General features: G+C 40.6%; 1 protein-coding gene across 1 annotated transcript in view; it reads right to left on the minus strand.

Annotated features, from left to right (window-relative positions):
- Window positions 1-1716: 1716 nt before the first annotated feature.
- LOC124552370 (carbonic anhydrase 1-like) overlaps window positions 1717-19905 on the minus strand; it is a 120460-nt gene continuing 102271 nt past the window's right edge. The window contains exon 6 of the mRNA XM_047126635.1: window positions 1717-1947. Coding sequence (XP_046982591.1) covers window positions 1717-1947 — 231 coding nt within the window. The remainder of the gene's footprint in view (window positions 1948-19905) is intronic.

Consider the following 19905-nt stretch of genomic DNA (forward strand, 5'->3'; position numbering starts at 1 on the left):
CCGCCACACACTTCACATAAATTAGAACCCCTGGATGTAACGCTTTTCAAGCCCCTGAGTTGTTATTATAGTGAAGAGATAAAAAAAATAGCTACGGAGACATCCAGGAAAAGTTGTCACTCTTTTCTAAATATCATCACTATTTTGGGCCGCGTTTTTACGTGCTGCAGCGATGCCGACGGCTATAAATGGCTTTAAGAGAAATGGAATATGGCCGTCTGACCTGAATGTGTTTTCAGACACAGACTACCTCCCATCAGCGCCAACAGATATCCAGTTCGAAAACTGCGAAAGTCCGACTACAAACTCTACAGATGGACGATCTAACACATTGATTACAGGCTCTCCAGTATCTACTGAACCTGCCACTAATAGCCTACGACTAAGACTGACCAAGGCTCAATCATTGACCCCCAGCTTGCATGTTCACGGATGCCATACTCTCCCAGCCAGCTACGTTCGCCGAACAACTCAGCTCTCCAGATATCGCCCGAGGCTGTCATTCCAGTCTCACTAATCTGTCAAAATACTCGGCGGACTACAAGACGAAAAGGAAAAACCGTCGTATTAACAGATTCTCCTTATAAGAAGGAACTGCAGAATGCTGTCACACGTAAAGTAGGCCTACAGAAAGGTGGAGGGTGCACAAACATGAGCAATGTCAGGACAGAGACGTCAGGTGCAATGCAACTTAAGGCTAAAATATCAAACTGTACACATAAAAAAAACCAAAACAGGGGACATCAAAGACCTTAAGAAAAGTAAAAGGAAGAAGATGATGGAGAAGAGATTATCAGTGAGAGAGGATGCTGAGTGTCTGTACTGTGAGGACTTCGTTTCTAATGAGAGCTGGGTCGCATGCCAGAGGTGTTTCAAGTGGGCACACAATTCCTGTGCTTGCATAGACAGTGAAGATGAAGAGGAAATACTGATTTGTGACTATTGTCGAAAGGACTAGTAGTTAGTGGTTTGGTGGTTATTAAGCATTGTACATTTTTCAGAATGACGTTAAAATATTTTCTTATTTTGAAGAATGATTTTTTAATTGTTTAAATAACACATTCCTTCGTCTGAATTTCCTTTTATAAAACATTTTCTCATAGTTTAATACGATATTCGTACTTCAGATTCAATGTTTATGCAATAATTTAAAAAAAAAAAAAACCTTATCCCGTTCTGCCCCGTGGGTGGGGCGGAACGGGAAACATGCAAGACATTATTTGAAAAATTGTAAAAAATGCGAAATGTATTGTTTAATTGATTTTAAAATAAGGTACATTAGATTACACTACAAGGTGTTTTTTTATGACTTTAAGAAGTGTTTCCTTGTGTTCCCTTATTTTATACAAATTGCTAAACATTAAGTATCCCGTTCCGCCCCGAGGTCCCCTACCTGATAACTCAGAACTGCTTGTGCTATTGATACGCAAGTGTCAGCATTTCATGCACTCCGTATGAACTGTTGCAACAATATATTTTGACTTGTAAATCTCAAAAAGGGTGTACTAATTCCTCTTCCAGCAGTTTATCAGATCAGATATCAATTAGTCATACAGGCACCGTCGCTGCCTTGAGCGATTGATCGTGGGCAATATTGTCGAGAGGAGTACCACTGTAAACTGTACCCCCTGATACCTAGGAGACTGCACTGTACAAACTGATTTTTTGTGAGCCTCAGCACGTAATTTTTATTGGCTACTTGTTTGAAGTTCTTTGCTAGAGGTAGTGCATGGAGTGCAGTAGCAGCGCACACAGGAAGAACAGCTCGGATCGTGTGGTGGTCTCCCTGAACCTGGGCTCTGGAGACACACTGCGAGCTGTGGCACTCTCCGTGAACTTGCGGTTCGGAGACACAGTGTACACAGTCCGGCCGTTGAGCGGCTGCACCGGCCTTCTGTTCTTTCTCAGCTGTCCATGTGGGGACTTCAATCTCCTGAAGCCTTCCACCTGCCACAGAGGAGAGGAGCAGCGTGAATCACACGTCCCCAAAAATGCTTCTCATCTAAATACTTATAGTATCGTAAGCATGCACTTAAAAAATATGCACATCATTTCTCAAAAGTAGGTGTCCTAGAATCAATTTTCAATGCTGATTCTAAAGTCTACTCTAATTCTCTTCTGAAACGTCAGAATTATTCACAAAATAAGAATTTTTTTTGTGTTTTTATAGTGCTATTTATACTCTGATCAGCAAAACATTATGACCACTGCCCACCGTGACGTTACATGCTGCCTGCTGGCGTTGCTGTAACAAAACTATGTAAGCGTACACGGACGGGGGATCGCCCTAGCGAAGATATGAACCCTGACAGAGGGCAGGTTATCTTTACGCAGAGCCCGTGAACGAGTGTCTCGAAAACAGCGAAGCTGGTCGAATGTTCACGTGCTACTGTCGTGAGCATCTCTACCGTATCTTCCTTCGTCGTCGGCGTTGTCGTTGTTACCGTGAGACACCGTTATACCAAGACGAAAGGCGCGTCGGTCTTACAGCATGAGATATGATGACCTTAAGCCATTGACAACACACAACGGTCACGGTAGCACCTGATTCCAGAATAGCTGCTGTAGTCAGCATCTACAAACTACCCCCTCTTGACCAGGTGCCCAGAATTTAACTCGTAACGAGATCCCTTCGAAGCGAATTCTCATAACGATCATCTGCAAAGGCTTCGTGCAACGATAAGAAATGTTACAGTTTATGGATTAGTAACAGATACGACCAAACTGTCTTGTTTCTTCTGTTTTATTGAACGTAACTTTGTTCACAGTTTTATTTCGCATTCACCACTCACTCACAGTCTGATGTGGAGTATATGCGAGTGCCTGAACCCTAACTCCCAAGTTTCATCGAAACCCTTTGATGAACAGTTTTGGTTGCTCGACACCAATAGTCAATGATACTGATACAGTATATTGTAATTGACTCTTCTAGTTTAGCCACCGCCTCCACGAATGTTTGTTAGGCGCGAGACAATTACACACTTTTCTCTCCGATTCGCAATTATTGAGAGTTCGCGTAAAAGTTAACGTTTTCCTCCTTTTCATAAATTGGAGCCAGCTCTCCGCGATATAATTAAAAAAATAAATAAAAACGGTCTCAATACCGCGTCCCTCGTGAGATGCGTGTAGATTTATCCCGGAATTTACCGCCCTTTAGGTGTACTCAATTTAATGACCACACTTCGCTATCCGCGATTTCGTGTAATTAAATGTCCTTTTGTTACTCTGATTGTATACCGTAGCTATTTAAAACTCGCCCCTATTTTTTTTCACTACGCACAATTAGCACTTCTTTACTTGTTTTATATCTAAGAGTAAACGAAAAAAATTACGCCGTATCATCGGCTTCGTCGATATAAAGCAAAACACCTCAATATGCCCAGTTTTAGCTCTTCTTATAGGATCGGCTACCTTACTCATTAATTTACTACATATTATTTCCAATAACATTAAACAGGTATCGCCGTTATAATTTAATTGTATTCAAAAGCATGTTATTATTATTACGACCGACCAAATCGCGCGGCGTGCGTTTTTAACGATAGCTTTAGACTCGCCCAGCCTTTATTCATGCAATATCATATATATAAATATACAGACGGGACCGAAAGATCGATCTCTCTACCGTAACCAATAGAGGCAAATACGCTATTCAAGTTCCGTTACATCTATCTTGACTCGTATTGTTACAAAAAAATGGTTCAAATGGCTCTGAGCACTATGGGACTTAACATCTGTGGTCATCAGTCCCCTAGAACTTAGAACTACTTAAACCTAACTAACCTAAGGACATCACACACATCCATGCCCGAGGCAGGATTCGAACCTGCGACCGTAGTAGTCACGCGGTTCCGGACTAAGCGCCTGAACCGCTAGACCACCGCGGCCGGCCTATTGTTACACATCTACAGGAAAAGGTAGACAGACAGTGAAACTGCCATTAGGCGCTAAATGGTTGGACGTCCACGACTCTCCACAGAACGTGGGGTTCGGAGGCTTGTCTGCTATGTAATGTAGGATAGATGTTTATCTGTGGCATCTCTCCCAAAAGAGCACAATGCTGGTGCATGCGCAAGGGTTTTGGGGCACACCATTCTTTGTACACTATTGAACATGGAGCTCTACAGCAGACCATCCCAAATGTCACATATTGATCCGAAGATATCGCTGATTATGATTGCAGTGGGCGCTGACCATCGATCAACGGAAATGTGTCGGCTCTTCAGGTGAATCACATTTTTGCTACACCAGGCCAAGCCAAAGGCAGCGATTCATTGGCAGAACACTTAGAATGAGCAACAGGTCTACCAAAGAGACTGCTTACACCACCCTTGTCCGCCCTATTCTGGAGTATTGCTGTGCGGTGTGGGATCCGCATCAGGTGGGACTGACGGATGACATCGAAAAAGTACAAAGAGGGGCAGCTCGTTTTTTATTGTCGCGAAATAGGGGAGATAATGTCACATACGTGATACGTGAACTGGAGTGTCAATCATTAAAACAAAGGCGTTTTTCATTGCGACGGGATTTTCTCAAGAAATTTCAATCACCAGTTTTCTCCTCCGATTGCGAAAACATTCAGTTGGCACCCACCTACATTGGGAGAAATGATCAACACGATAAAATAAGATAAATCAGGGCTCGCACAGAAAAATTTAAGTGCTCGTTTTTCCCGCATGCCGTTCGAGAGTGGAACGGTAGAGAGACAGCTTGAAGGTGGTTCATTGAACCCTCTGCCTGGCACTTTATTGTGAATAGCAGAGTAATCACGTAGATGTAGACCAGGTCGATGGTCGTCTCCACAAAAGCCGTGGTCGAGGTGAACAGCGCCTCGATACATGCTCCATGGTCGCAGCCTGATGGGATCAGTGTTATGCTATGGGAGACATTCTCCTGCACTTGCATGAAACCTGTGGTAACACACGCTGACAACTGCGAACTAGCTGCATCCTTTCATGCTTGAGGTCTTCCCCGATGGGATGTCATCTTTCAGCAGTATAACTGTACCTGTCTCGAACCCAGAACCGTGCTACAATGGTTTGAGGGGCATTGTCGTGACGTTACGTTGATGTAAATTGTATGGAACCCAGCTGGGTCGTTATCGGCCGCCATCACCGCGTACGCAAATCAGCGGTCCGTTATTTATGCGTATTACATGACCTTTGTGTAGACATCTAATGACACATACCTCCACAAACCTACCACCCAATTGCCGGATCCCTTATACACAGAATCAGTGTTGCATTTCATTCCAAAGATGGACAAACGATCTACCAGGTAGGTGGTCATAATGCTTCGCCTCATGTGTGTGAACTGGCTCATCAAATATTTCAAACCTTGAATAATAAAATATCGCCAGTTGGTATCTTTTTATATTTGGAAGGCGTTTCATTGTATAGATCATGTCAAAATCTTGAAAAAACGCAAATTCTATGAACTGATGGATTTTCACCCTATTGGTGTGAATCATATTTAACAAAGAGAATGGAAAATGTTCTGCTGAATAATTCAGACAATGTGTTTAGGGCACAGAAAATTTTAGTGACTGGGCAGAGTTCACAAAGAGAGTACCACAGCCCTCAATTTTGGGTCTACTTCTACTTGTAATATATATAATATATATGACTCCCAGTTAACAGTTAACAAGAAGAACTGATACTTTTTGCATGCAGTATTAGCGTTATAATAAATCCCATCAAAGAGAAAGCAACAGAAGAGAATGTTAATGTCGTTTTTTAAAAGAATTGTTTAGTTGCACTGGTTGACTGTTCCGTCCATTCATGGTAGAATATTTTATACATTATGAATGAAACTCTCACAACTCAGTCTAATTTTCTGCATCATCATCATCAGGTACAAAGACGTTTAGTCGATGATGGCGTAACAGACAAAAACCTGTTCTTGCAACAAATAATAAATATTGAAGGATATTTCACTAGTGTTGTGTGGGTTTCATTCATAATGAATTGCTTAGTGGTTCTCTGAAAATGGACTACCCCAAAATTGTGAGAAAACACACTACATTCTGTTATGTACAACAAATGGACTCATTAACAATTCATGTAGCACATGAGTGGAAAGGAGTAAACAGGGTGGAATGCTCCAAATTTTTGGCTGAACATATTGAGCTTCTCAAACAAATTTGGGTGCTTTTGCTAATCTTGGAAACAAACGAATTAACCTCCGGAGATATTTTGCGTATTAACACTGAATAATGTCTCATCGATAACAAATTTGTTGCCGTTCTCATCTCTTAGAGACAAAATTTGGTTCCACAAAAGCGAGCAGAAAGAATAATGAATCTCATTATGATCTACAGTCTTCATGTCAAGAATCTTCTAGAATCCAGGCATCTTAACTGCGCCATCACAGAACATATATTCGCTAGTGAAATTCATCGTAAATAATCCATTGCAATTTCACGAGGATTGGTACGTCCGTACCTACAACTCCAGAGAAAAACATAACCCTTATTATACATAATCAAAGCCGTCAGTGGCTCAGTAGGAGTTCCTTATGTGCAGCAAAAATTCTTGATCATTTTCCCAATAACATAAAATATCTGATGGGTAGCGAAGTAAGTTTTAAATGTTACCCAAAAGCATTTCTCCTGGACAACTACTTGTACTCCAATGATGAATTTCTATTTGAAAACCGATACCTCGTAAAAAAAGCAAACTTGTTTTTAAGTGTAATTACATAATTTCAAATGATCTATGGAACATTTAGCTAACTAACTAAAGGTTTAAGAATTTGACACTCAAACGTTACACTAAAAGTTCAATCAAGGTCCATATCTTCGTAACTATTGCTTTACTTTTTAGACAAATTCCAAACTTGATTTGTCTGGATATCCACGCCGCTTCCAAGATTCGTGGAGACACGCTGGAGGTGGATAGAATCTACATGGTAGACTAACATCGACGTCCAGTGTGCTAGCCAACTTGGATTTTAGGTGGTTTCCCACATCTGACAGGGTGAATACTGTGCTGGTAGGGGAGACAAGGGCAAAACGATCCCTTTAAGGAGTCCGTCCATTTACTCTGGCTAACATACAAAATATTTTATAAAATCCATTGGGTATATGTTTTGCACATATTTTACTTGTTATATGTAAAGGATTATTTTGCCCCTGGTCTTTGGGGTAAAATGATCCCCTGGCTTAGAATTTGCACTTTACTGCCATTCTTTGTAAATTTGTTTCCTTTAATAAATTAAATGCATATGTTATTCAACTTTTACTGCGCAATGTACTTAGATAACGTATTATTTTACATAAATGCATTTAGTTAAGGGGAAATGAAATTCTGATTCACTGTCACAAAGTTAAAAAATGAAATATTCAACGTTATCATTTAAAATACAAATTGAACAGAAAGAATACAAAGCTGTTTACATATTAAACTTCCTTTTACTTGGCAGAACATTTCTGTTTCTACAAAAATCACAAATGGAGTCATTATCATCGTCGTCAACTCCAGCACATTCCTCATGAGCCCAGTTTTTACAGTCCTGACACATAATCCAACCTTCACCACTTAACGAAGATAGAAAAGTTTCTTTGCAGTAAATACACTCTGGGTTACCATCGACATCCTTGGCATCGTCATTCTCACAACTCTCTAGCATGCATGACCCTCCCGTCTTCTTAGAAGTTTCTTTTCTTCTCTGCAAAGAGCCATCAGATGTTTTTACATGAACTTGTTTACGTTTAGGTCTTTGTAGGCATTTCCCTTTCTGTAAATCATCCTTTTTTCTTTTTTCCTCCACTGAGGCATTTTTATATGGACTGCTAGTCAGTATTGTTGCGCCACCCCTCTGCCTCTTCCTATCAGACCTTGGTCTATTCATTTTGGGAACTGGAATGATTTGGGCTTACAATGTTGTACCGAATGATGTTTTCCTACATAAAGATCCACCCACTCCACTTGGTCCTGGTTGGGAAATATCTAAACGTGGGAGGTCAGATTCAATAAAAGTTGTGATTGTTGAGTGATTTCCATGTGTTGTAGGCTCTGGAGCCCCTGATTCCTTATTGACAGAAGACTGTGCGTGTGGTATGCATTCTTCAGTTAAGACTTTAGAACTGCTTCCAGTTTCCATTGCTACACAATTTGACTGATCTAGTTGGTCGGTAGTTTCTGCAGCTATAAAGTCTGCATCAGTAAGGATTTCTGGGTCATAAGGATATATCCCACATTTCTTAAATCCATTTATAGCATTCATGGGTATGCATGCTTCGAGGTAAGCTTCCCCAAAAATCTGACTTATCTGGAAAAGTGTGAGTACCCTCCCTGAGTGGTTGTTAAGCCGTTTCTCCAAAGCCTTGTCATAATGTGTGCTTGAAGGAAACATTATTGATCTATCTAGTGGCTGGAGCTTGTGTGTGCAGTGGGGAGGTAAACATATGGTGGTAAAAAAGTTTTTTCTGGCAGCTTCAATCACGTCCAAATTTTTCGTGTGGCTGAGGTGTCCACCCTTTATTAGCAGTGCTGGATCATCCTTTGATGGTTCTGCATGTTGCACAAAATGCTGAAACCAATCCTCGAACACCTCGAGTCTCATCCATGCACTAGAGTTGCAGACAAAAATAGTTCCAGGCGGAGCTCCATCAGTTAACTATGCTTTCATCCTTTTTCGGGGAAATATGAGCATCGGTGGTATGAATGTTCCTCCAGCAAACATGCATAAAACAGCTGTAGTGGACTCACCACGCTCACCAGACACAATTAGTCGACCCTTCTTCGCCAAAACTCGTGAATTCCTAGATGAAAAAGTTCCAATACAAGTTTCATCCACGTTAAAAGTTCTGTGAGGAGGATATGGCCGATCAGGATTTACTTCCCCAAGATTTTGAATAATTTCGTCACAACAGGCCAATTGAATGCACGAGCTCTTGCAGCTGACGTTGATTCTGGAACTCTGAGGAAGAGATCTGGATGTCGTCGTCGAAAACCAGCTAACCAACCTTCTCCAGCCATACCCAGTTCTGTGTTAAAAGGACGTGGTATACCATTTTTCACTGCTAGTTGGAGTGCTAAGTGGCGCACATCTTTTGTTGTCAGACCATAAAATCTTGTTTCCATATCCACAATATGCTTAACCAGTTCCTCCTCTTGGCATTGAGTGAAAACAGGTTTATAATTTTCTAAGACTTTCTTATCTTGCACAGCAGATGTATTTTTTACTGTTACTCTTCTTTTTAGTGCCATTCTAGGGACTTTAAAATTCCTACTTTCTGGTTTTACAGGCATTCCAATTTGAACTGCATTAATGGCGTTGTTCATATTGTCAGCACACCAGCTTTGACGACCAGTTTTCCGAACGTAAGTTCGCACCATTGTTGAGTCTGAAAATTGAAACACTTAAATAAACAATCGCATGAAACTAAACAATTAAGTACGTCGTTAAGTAAACGCATGCATAAAAATATATAAGTAGGCTTATTTATATGTAATAGTTTATTAATGGGGTAATATGATCCTTACAGGGTATAATGATCCCCACTACATGATCATTTTGCCCCAAACCCTCGTCCTGCAACAGCAACAACATTGCAGGAGAACGCCATCTTGTATGCTAACAACAACGCGAATACAACTTCCTCATAAACTGCCTTAAAAGCCGAAATATTTGTGACTCGCTTTAGAGGCACACAGTGTGACATAAACAATTACAGATTTAGAACTTACCTTAGATCAACAGTGCATACAACGAAGTTTTCTTCTGTAAATCTTGTTGCGGAACACACGGCAGAACCATATCACTGGTGTATCCTTAGACTCATGCGAGCTCTTAATTCACGAATTGTCCGCTTCATGGCAGCACTAACTGTGAAGACAGAGAGTGTGACCATTATGCCCCAAGCGAACGTTTCGCCCCAGTCTACCCTACTTATTTACCGCATCGGCTACATGATTCACAAACATTTACGAAACGTTCTCAAACTTTCACAGGGAAGATATCACAGATTTAGACAGAATGCGCACACACATCTCGTCTGGGTTGGAGAAGGGACTGAGACAGGAAGGGCATCTGCTGACCCTCTGCCACTAACATTGCCAAATCTAGATTAACATGTCGATCCCATGCAGACGTGGGATAAAATATGAGACGTCTTTTAATAAAAACACGAGGATGAACTCTGGTGCCTAAGAGGGGCTTGATAATAACAATGTCAAGCGATATTCCTACTTGTGGACTGCAAAGTAACGGTTACTAATACTTTTTAATTTGCAGTTTTTGGGAGATTACGTCTGTTCCATTGAGAGAACAGCAAAAACTATTTCTTTTGGCAGTACTTACGAGAAAACAACGTCTTGAAAAAATTAATATGTTATACCAATATTTCTTCTCTAATAACTGTAATTATTTTCTTTGTGATAAATGAGACACTAGATTGTTCCTTCTTCATGTTCTTGTATCGACACGAAAAGGATGTTAAGTTGTACTCGCTGTGTTTGTTTGCTAATAATAATTGGAATATTGCGTTTTAAACATTTTTTTCTCATGTTGTTGTTGTGGTCTTCAGTCCTGAGACTGGTTTGATGCAGCTCTCCATGTTACTCTATCCTGTGCAAGTTTCTTCATCTCCCAGTACCTACTGCAGCCTACATCCTTCTGAATCTGCTTAGTGTATTCATCTCTTGGTCTCCCTCTACGATTTTTACTCTCCACGCTGCCCTCCAGTACTAAACTGGTGATCCCTTGATGCCTCAGAACATATCCTACCAACCGATCCCTTCTTCTAGTCAAGTTGTGCCTCAAACTCCTCCTCAATTCTATTCAATACCTCAATTTTTTCTCAGTAAAGCGAAAAACTTCTCAATTCTCCTGTTTTGAATACATCATGCAATTAATTTCTGGCACTTTAATTTAAGCTGGAAGCGACTTGGTTAGGAAGCAATGATCGAATGCGTTCTGAGCTCTATTGGTAGTTTTTTAATTATAAAAAAATCGAGCCTGAATCTTAATTGTTATAGAATAATTTCTTTTGTAAGAAAATTAACTACGTACATGATCGATCGTCACCAAGTGCACTATTAACCAACAATGACCTTTCCGCTGGGAGCTCGTTTTCATTTATTATAATAAAGTCAATGAATATGATTCCATTTACAGCAAAAATAATTAGCATTCACAACAGTTTCAGTTACAAAAGAGGGTAGTTGCAGTTTTCCTTTCTTCGAGTGGATCCTTTTGTTTCAGACTTCATGATGCTTCTGGTCTGGAAAATCGCTTCAAAGGCGAGGAAAAAGAAGAACAAGAAGATGAGGCATATACTAAAATTACTACCAATAGTTTCGATAGCAACACTGATTTATAAAATTTTCTCTTCCTCATATCTTCGCAGAACTTGGACCTTTACTGTCCTCCTTCAAAATCCAGCAGTAGTCTGACGTCATACGTTCATTCCACATTCTCTGTTACCTCTTTTATGATTCCCTATGCTCCTGGTGGACGCTTTCTCCTTGCTCTCCACTTTAACGCCTTACGTTTTCAAAGAAGTCGTCAATATTTGAATGTGTTAACAACCCAACTCCCCCACATTTTTCAAAATGGTTTTAATAACGTTCATGAAATTTGTATGCTTTTTATTCCCTAGAAAGTCTTCACTAGCGGGCCTGAAGGCAGTCAATGCATCTTTTTGTTCAACATTCGTGGTATTCTCAAATTCGTGATCTTTCATCAGTTTAAAAATTTGAGGACCAATAACAATTTGTGCTTCCAGTGTTTCTTGACTGATTAAGGGAAATATACATACAAAGGTAACTAAACTAGTATCCACTTCATAAAAGAGCGCCTGCAAAGGGCTTTATTAATCTCAGTTTGATATATAGGGGTGGAAAGCTTTTTTTCCCTCCACTAGCTAATTTCGGTCCTAGGCGCAAGGCACGAAATGTCTACAATCTGGCAAAAACCTTTACCTTCCAGCGCTTCGCCTTTGCCCAGTTATCGGACTCACATAAAAGCAGTGCATTTTCAGTCGCCAGCTTTCGGTTCCAATGAAATACCTCCAACTAAAATAAACTGAATCTTATTATGAAGAAAATTGTACGTCATAGAAGAAAAAATCGAAGAGTCTTGAAAACAACATGAAAAATTTAGTGAAATACACATATTAAATTGAATCACCTATAACATTGTAGCATATTGTAGAAGTATAAAATAATTTTCCTTTCAGACACAATTGCAAAATTTTACATGAATTATCGGATCGACGAACGTTTTCTCAGGTTTAGTTGTTGCAGTTATTTTATATATTTTATTGTTATTACTGGTAAAGTCCTACATATACGTATGTCACAAGTTAAATGAGGAGGAGACCTTAACACATGTCCTAACGTCCTGCCTCTTCTTGTCAATATTTCACACATGCTCCTATCCTCGCCGATTCTGTGGAGAATCTCTTCATTTCTTATCTTATCAGTCCATCTGATTTTCAATATCCTTCTACAGCATCACATCGCAAACGCTTTGATTCCCTTCTTTTCCGGTTTCCTATTCCCGCGATTCACTTCCATAGAATGCTGTGCCCCAAACATACATACTCATTGATTTTTGCCTTGATACCAGTAGACATCCTTTGGCCGGGAATGTCCTCTTTGCTATGCTAGTCTCCTTTTTAAGCCATTCTTCTTTCTTACATCACGTGTTATTTTACTTCCAAAGTAGTAGAATACCTTCAGTTTATATCCCGGCAGGCAGTGCTGGTGTGCCTCTTCATCCATCTCTAGGTGGGGAACAGATCGCATTATTGCCAGATTTTCCCCTGCCTCTCCACTACTATGTCATGGATTTCCCCCCCTCCCCTCTGACACTGGCCAATTGCCCTACGTATGAAACACTGGGAAATTCAAAAATTGACAGGAATTCAAAATTTGTTCGGAAATTCAAAATTTAACGAGAAATTAAAAAATAGCACAATTATGCTAGTGGATCTTCCCCCACCCCTATGACATCACTGTGGAAGTAGGACCAGTGCCCTAACTATAAGTGGGAAATCCACGATGATGCAATATCCTGTTGGAATTCAGGACAACAGACTCTCTAATATATGCACAGTCTGCACTCTTGTCAGATTTCGTCCGTTTTCCCCTGACATCACACACCTGAAACAAACTACGTTTGTTTCTCATGCAGGTCCAAGCCTGCCTATTAGAGAAATGATGTTTTCCTGCTGCCAGTATAAGCATGCGGTTCTAAGACAATTGGTTTTGTTCCCCTATATCAGTTCTAGGACAAAGAACATTGTCTCACCCAAGACAAATAATGGGTTTCCCCCATGCAGGTTCAAGCCTGCCTGCTATTCACAGTCAAAACAAAAGGTGTTTGTTTCCTCTGCAGGGCCATGTGTGTCATGCCTGCCAGTCTATGCATGTTGGCGGAATAAACATGTTATTCACCCTACATGTACTATCCAGTCTGCTGACCTACTTAACACGTTTCCTCCAAGTTATTATTCACTCGGACCAGTGTGGCTGTTTTTAAGTCAGGTCGCTTACAGAATTAAAGATAGCCACTGACATCACACACCTGCTGCTTCTCCTAAGTGCAGCTCCCCAAAGTTTGGACCTGTCCACATGTGTTATGTTGGTAATGGATAGGAATTTGGTGTCTTTATTTTTAAAGAAATTCCACACAATGGAGAGACGATCAGCCATCACCATCGTCACAAGAGCCCCACTGTAGCTCCTTCCAGTCACCTCGTCACACTGGAGCGAGTTGCACAAAGTATACTATCGTTCGGCTGCTTAACATGAAGTGCAGAATAGTAGTTCCGATTTCTACCAATATTATGTTGTTTGCGATGGCACTATAGTCACAGGCCACGTTACTTGGGTTAAAGTGGAAAGGTAATTTGAAAATGAAAGCGTCAAACATACCCTTTAAGTAATAGTGAAAAATTATGGGGGAATTCGAAATTCACCTAGATTAAAAATTATATATACTCCACACAAACATTTTGCAGGGATATTCAAAAATCGCGTGGTGTACTATTGGAGTATGCATCAAACTGCTTCTAGCCAAAAAAAGGAGGTTGAGGTATTATGGTTTTAAAAATCTCCACAAAAAATCTGTATGTTGGAAGGGTGAGACCTTTACTGGAAGCTATAGTCATAGACTGACACTACCAGTTATATGTGCAAATTACTTCAGAGACTGCTGTATAACAGAATACATATGGAGATACTTTGAACAATGCCTGTCAAACAGTCAGGATTCTGACCAAACAGTAGCTGTGTGAATCAGGTACTTTCATTTACAATCTACACAGAAGTTGGATTCCAGAAACAACTAATGACCTCTACTGTATTTATTCAGCTGTCTTCAGCTTACTATGCAATGTGGAGACAGGGCGTTGTGTATCATCTGCTCCATGTAATGTTTTGCAGAAGAATAATAAAGCTTCTTAACAGTATGTCGGCTGATATACCATTTCAGGTACCCTTAGGCTATACCATTAGTAACCAGAAAACCCTCAACAATGGATTACTTCAAGGCTGAGTCCTAGCGCCACTGCTATTTAGCTTGTACGAGGTGCATTCAAGTTCTAAGGCCTCCGTTTTTTTTTCTCCGGACTGGAAAGAGATAGAAACATGCGCATTGTTTTAAAATGAGACCGCGTTCATTGTCAATACGTCCCAGAGATGGCAGCACCGTACGGCAGATGGAATTTTACCGCCAGCGGCGAGAATGAGAACTGTTTTAATACTTAAAATGGCGACGTTTTCCTTACTTGAACAGCGTGCAATCATTCGTTTTCTGAATTTGCGTGGTGTGAAACCAATTGAAATTCATCGACAGTTGAAGGAGACATGTGGTGATGAAGTTATGGATGTGTCGAAAGTGCGTTCGTGGGTGCGACAGTTTAATGAAGGCAGAACATCGTGTGACAACAATCCGAAACAACCTCGGGCTCGCACAAGCCCGGTCTGACGACATGATCGAGAAAGTGGAGAGAATTGTTTTGGGGGATTGCTGAATGACTGTTGAACAGATCGCCTCCAGAATTGGCATTTCTGTGTGTTCTGTGCACACAATCCTGCATGACGACCTGAAAATGCGAAAAGTGTCATCCAAGTGGGTGCCACGAATGCTGATAGACGACCACATGGCTGCCCGTGTGGCATGTTGCCAAGCAATGTTGACGCGCAACGACAGCATGAATGGGACTTTCTTTTCGTCGGTTGTGACAATGGATGAGATGTGGATGCCATTTTTCAATCCAGAAACAAAGCGCCAGTCAGCTCAATGGAAGCACACAGATTCACCGCCACCAAACAAATTTCGGGTAACCGCCAGTGCTAGAAAAATGATGGTGTCTATGTTCTGGGACAGCGAGGGCGTAATCCTTACCCATTGCGTTCCAAAGGGCACTACAGCAACAGGTGCATCCTACGAAAATGTTTTGAAGAACAAATTCCTTCCTGCACTGCAACAAAAACGACCGGGAAGGGCTGCACGTGTGCTGTTTCACCAAGACAACGCATCCGCACATCGAGCTAACGTTACGCAACAGTTTCTTCGTGATAACAACTTTGAAGTGATTCCTCATGCTCCCTACTCACCTGACCTGGCTCCTAGTGACTTTTGGCTTTTTCCAACAATGAAAGACACTCTCTGTGGCTGCACATTCACCAGCCGTGCTCGTATTGCCTCAACGATTTTCCAGTGGTCAAAACAGACTCTTAAAGAAGCCTTCGCCGCTGCCATGGAATCATGGCGTCAGCGTTGTGAAAAATGTGTACCCCTGCAGGGCGATTACGTCGAGAAGTAACGCCAGTTTCATCGATTTCGGGTGAGTAGTTAATTAGAAAAAAAAATCGGAGGCCTTAGAACTTGAATGCACCTCGTATATTGCAGATATGCCACCCACTCACCGAGCGAGGTGGCGCAGTGGTTAGACACTGGACCCGCATTCGGGAGGACGACGGTTCAATCCCGCGTCCGGGCATCCTGATTTAGGTTTTCCGTGATTTCCCTAAATCGCTCCAGGCAAATGCCGGGATGGTTCCTTTCAAAGGGCACGGCCGACTTCCCTCCCTGTCCTTCCCTAATCCGATGAGACCGATGACCTCACTGTCTGGTCTCCTTCCCCAAAACCATCCAACCACCCACTCAGTACAGGAAGTTTGGTTAAGCTGATTATTAGGTTATAGCAGCACAGCACAAACAAATCATGGTCACTGAAGACATGTTAATAGAAGACATAAGTGTAATGTTTCAGTATGTTTATAAATGAGAACTTCAACTGAAATTTAACAGCAGTGAATTCACTTGCTTTTGTCTGAGTTATATCCTAGCTGACTAAAGTAGACAGTGTTTGATAGGAGAAGTTCTGCAAGTCAGTCTTTATTTTGCTACGTTCTTCAGTCATTGCGATCTCGTTATAGACAACAACATCTGCAGACAGTTTCATAGATCTTTTAAGATGGTTAGTAGTGGTTGCATGTACTTACAGTTCATTATTCTGTCAACGCACGTGTTTTCACATCTCAATTTCCAGTTGTCAGCTTCTCCTGTGGTGATGTACTGGAGATCAGAAGTGGATGCATGCGCTTCCAGTTCTTTACCTCATCCTCCTATACATTCTCCTACGATGCTTCTGCCTTCTTCTGAGGTGATTTCTCTAAAATGGTTAGTAGCGGATGCATGCACTTCCAATTCTTCAGACTGTCATCCCATTTGCATCTTCTAATTTATCCTTTTGACACATGCACTTTCAATTCTTGATCCCGCCATCCTATGTAGCTTCAAGCCTCTCCTGTGATCAAAACTTTAAGGTGAGTAGTAATGATCATACACACTTCCAGTTCTTAACCATGTCACCCCCATGTGTCCCCATCCATGTATGAAGCTTCTGGGATCTCTTGAAGTGACAGTTTCAAGGTGAGTAGCAGTGGACACATGAACATCCAATTCTTCTCTTCATCATCCCATGCAAGCCTCCATTCCCATATGCTGCTATCAATTTCTCCTGATCTAATGCTTTTACAATGAGCAGTAGTGGATACATTTCTTCCAGTTCTTTACCCCATCATTCTATGTGTGTCCCTAACCCCATATGTGACTGCCAGCCTCTCCTACTGTGGTTTTCTCGTATGGATAGCAGTGAAAGCACGTACTTTAAATACTTCATCACTACAGCCCATCTGTGACCACTCCCCCATGCGCCACTTCTGGCTCCTCCTGAGGCCATGTTTTAAGGTGTCCACTTACAGTTCATTACCCTGTAATCCCATACGTTTTTATATCTCTAATGCCAGTATTCAGCTTCTTCTATGGTGAGGTTTTGAAGATTGGTACTAGTAGATGCATGCACTTTTAATTCTTTACCACATCACCATATTTGTGCCCCCTCCTCCATATGCAACATCTGACGCCTCCTGAGGTGATGTTTTTCAGCTGATTATTAATGGATACATGCACTTCCAATTCATTATGCTGTCATCCCATATGTTTTCAGATCCATGTTTCTAGTTTCCAGCTTCTTCTTCAGTTATTTTTTTTTTTTTGATATTGGTAGTAGTCGATTCATGCACTTTTAATTCCTTATCACATCGTCCAGTTATCAATTTCTACTTAACATTATCCAGTAAAAGAAGTTTAATTGTGTCAGTAGGCCTAAAAGTAAAGTGTTTATGTATTTATTTATTTACACATCTAGTTCCATAGGACCAAATTCAGGAGCAAATCTCCAAGGTCATGGAAAGTGTCAGTACATGAAATTACAACATAAAATTAATAACAGATAAAATAAAATGATTATAAACCCAAAAAAGTCAAGCCGTAAGTTTCAGTAAACGCGATCAATAATACAACATAGGAATCAGCTTTAATTTTTCAAGGAACTCCTCAACAGAATATAAGGAGTGATCCATGAGGAGACTCTTCAGTTTCGATTTGAAAGTGCGTGGATTACTGCTAAGATTTTTGAATTCTTGTGGTAGTCTATTGAAAATGGATGCAGCAGGACACTGCACACCCTTCTGCACAAGAGTTAAGCAAGTCGGATCCAAATGCATATTGGATTTCTGCCAAGTATTAACTCAGTGAAAGCTGCTAATTCTTGGGAATAAGCTGACACTGTTAACAAGAAAGGACAGTAAAGAATATATATATATTGGAGATGCCAATGTCAGAATACCTAGATTACTGAAAAGGGGTTAACAAGAAATGAGAGTAAGGAATATATATTTTGAGAGGCCCATGTCAAAATACCCAGACTCTTGAACAGGGGTCGACAAGAGGTTCGTGAACTTGTACCACTTATTACCCAAACTGCCCATTCATGAGCCGAAAATATCCTTTAAGAATGGGAAGAGCTACTTCAGATACCGTTCAAATAGTAAAAATGGCAATATTAAGTCTTTGAACAAGATCCTTAACAAGAGCTTTCCATGACAGCTTACTATCTATCTCAACACCTACAAATTTGAACTGTTCAGTTTCACTAATCATATGCCCATTCTGTGAAATTAAGATGTCAGGTTTTGTTGAATTGTGTGTTAGAAATTGTAAAAACTGAGTCTTACTGTCATTTAGCGTTAGTTTATTTTCTACAAGCCATGAACTTACATCATGAACTGCACTATTTGAAACAGAGCCAGTGTCACACAAAACATCCTTTACTATCAAGCTAGGGTCATCAGCAAACAGAAATATTTTAGAGTTACCCGTAATACTACAAGGCATATCATTCGTGTAAATAAGAAACAGGAGTGGCCCCAACACTGATCCCTGGGGCACCCCCCCCCCCCCCACTTGACAGTACCCCACTCAGACCCCACATGACAGCCGTTATCAAAATTGTGAATAATGACCTTTTGCTGCCTTTTGCTAAAGTAAGAGGTGAACCAATTGTGAGCTACTCCCCATATTCCGTAATGGTCCAACTTCTGGAGCAATATTTTGTGATCAACACAATCAAATGCCTTAGTTAAATTAAAAAAATATGCCAAGCGTTCGAAACCTTTGGTTTAGCCCATGCAGTACCTCACAGAGAAAAGAGAATATAGTATTTTCAGTTGTTAAACGACTTCTAAAGCCGAACAGTAACTTTTGATAGCAAATCATGTGATATAAAATGATCAATTATCCTTACATACACAGCCTTTTCAATAACTTTTGCAAACACTGGTGGCATAGAATTGGGTCTAAAATTATCTGTATTATCCCTTTCTCCCTTTTTATAAAGCGGCTTTACTACTGAGTACTTTAATTGCTCAGGAAACTGACCATTCCCAATGGAACAATTACAAATATGGCTAAATACAGCGCTAACATGTGCAGCACAGTACTTTAATATTCTGTTGGGCACTCCATCATATCCATGAGTGTCCTTAGTCTTCAGTGATTTAATTATTGACCCAATCTCCCCCTTTTCTGTATCACAGAGGAGTATTTCAAACATCAATCTCAAAAAGGCATTTGCCAACAGAGTTATACGATTCCCCGTATAAACTAAATTTTTATTTAATTCACCAGTAATGCTCAGAAAATGATTGTTAAATGATGTACATATATCTGATTTATCAGTAACAGAAATATTGTTACTACAAACTGACTTTATATCGTCGACGTTGTGCTGCTGATCAGACACTTCCTTCACAATTGACCATTTGGTTTTAATTTTATCCTGTGAAGTAGCTATTCTGTTTGCGTACTACATGTTTTTGGCTTTCCTAATAACATTTTAAGCACCTTACAATTCTGTTTGTAATGGGCTACTTCTAACGTTTTGGAGTAGTTACCGCTTTGTTCTACATGATATCCTTATCCCTCTAATCAGCCACCCAGGCTGCCTATTGCTGCTAGTACCCCGTTTAGAACATTCTAACGGAAAACTCTCAAAAAGCTCTCTATTGCTGTTGGGTTAGCTTTCCTACATTGTTTGTAATT

This window comes from Schistocerca americana, chromosome 10, assembly GCF_021461395.2.
Source record: "Schistocerca americana isolate TAMUIC-IGC-003095 chromosome 10, iqSchAmer2.1, whole genome shotgun sequence".
In the NCBI taxonomy this organism is placed as follows: domain Eukaryota; kingdom Metazoa; phylum Arthropoda; class Insecta; order Orthoptera; family Acrididae; genus Schistocerca; species Schistocerca americana.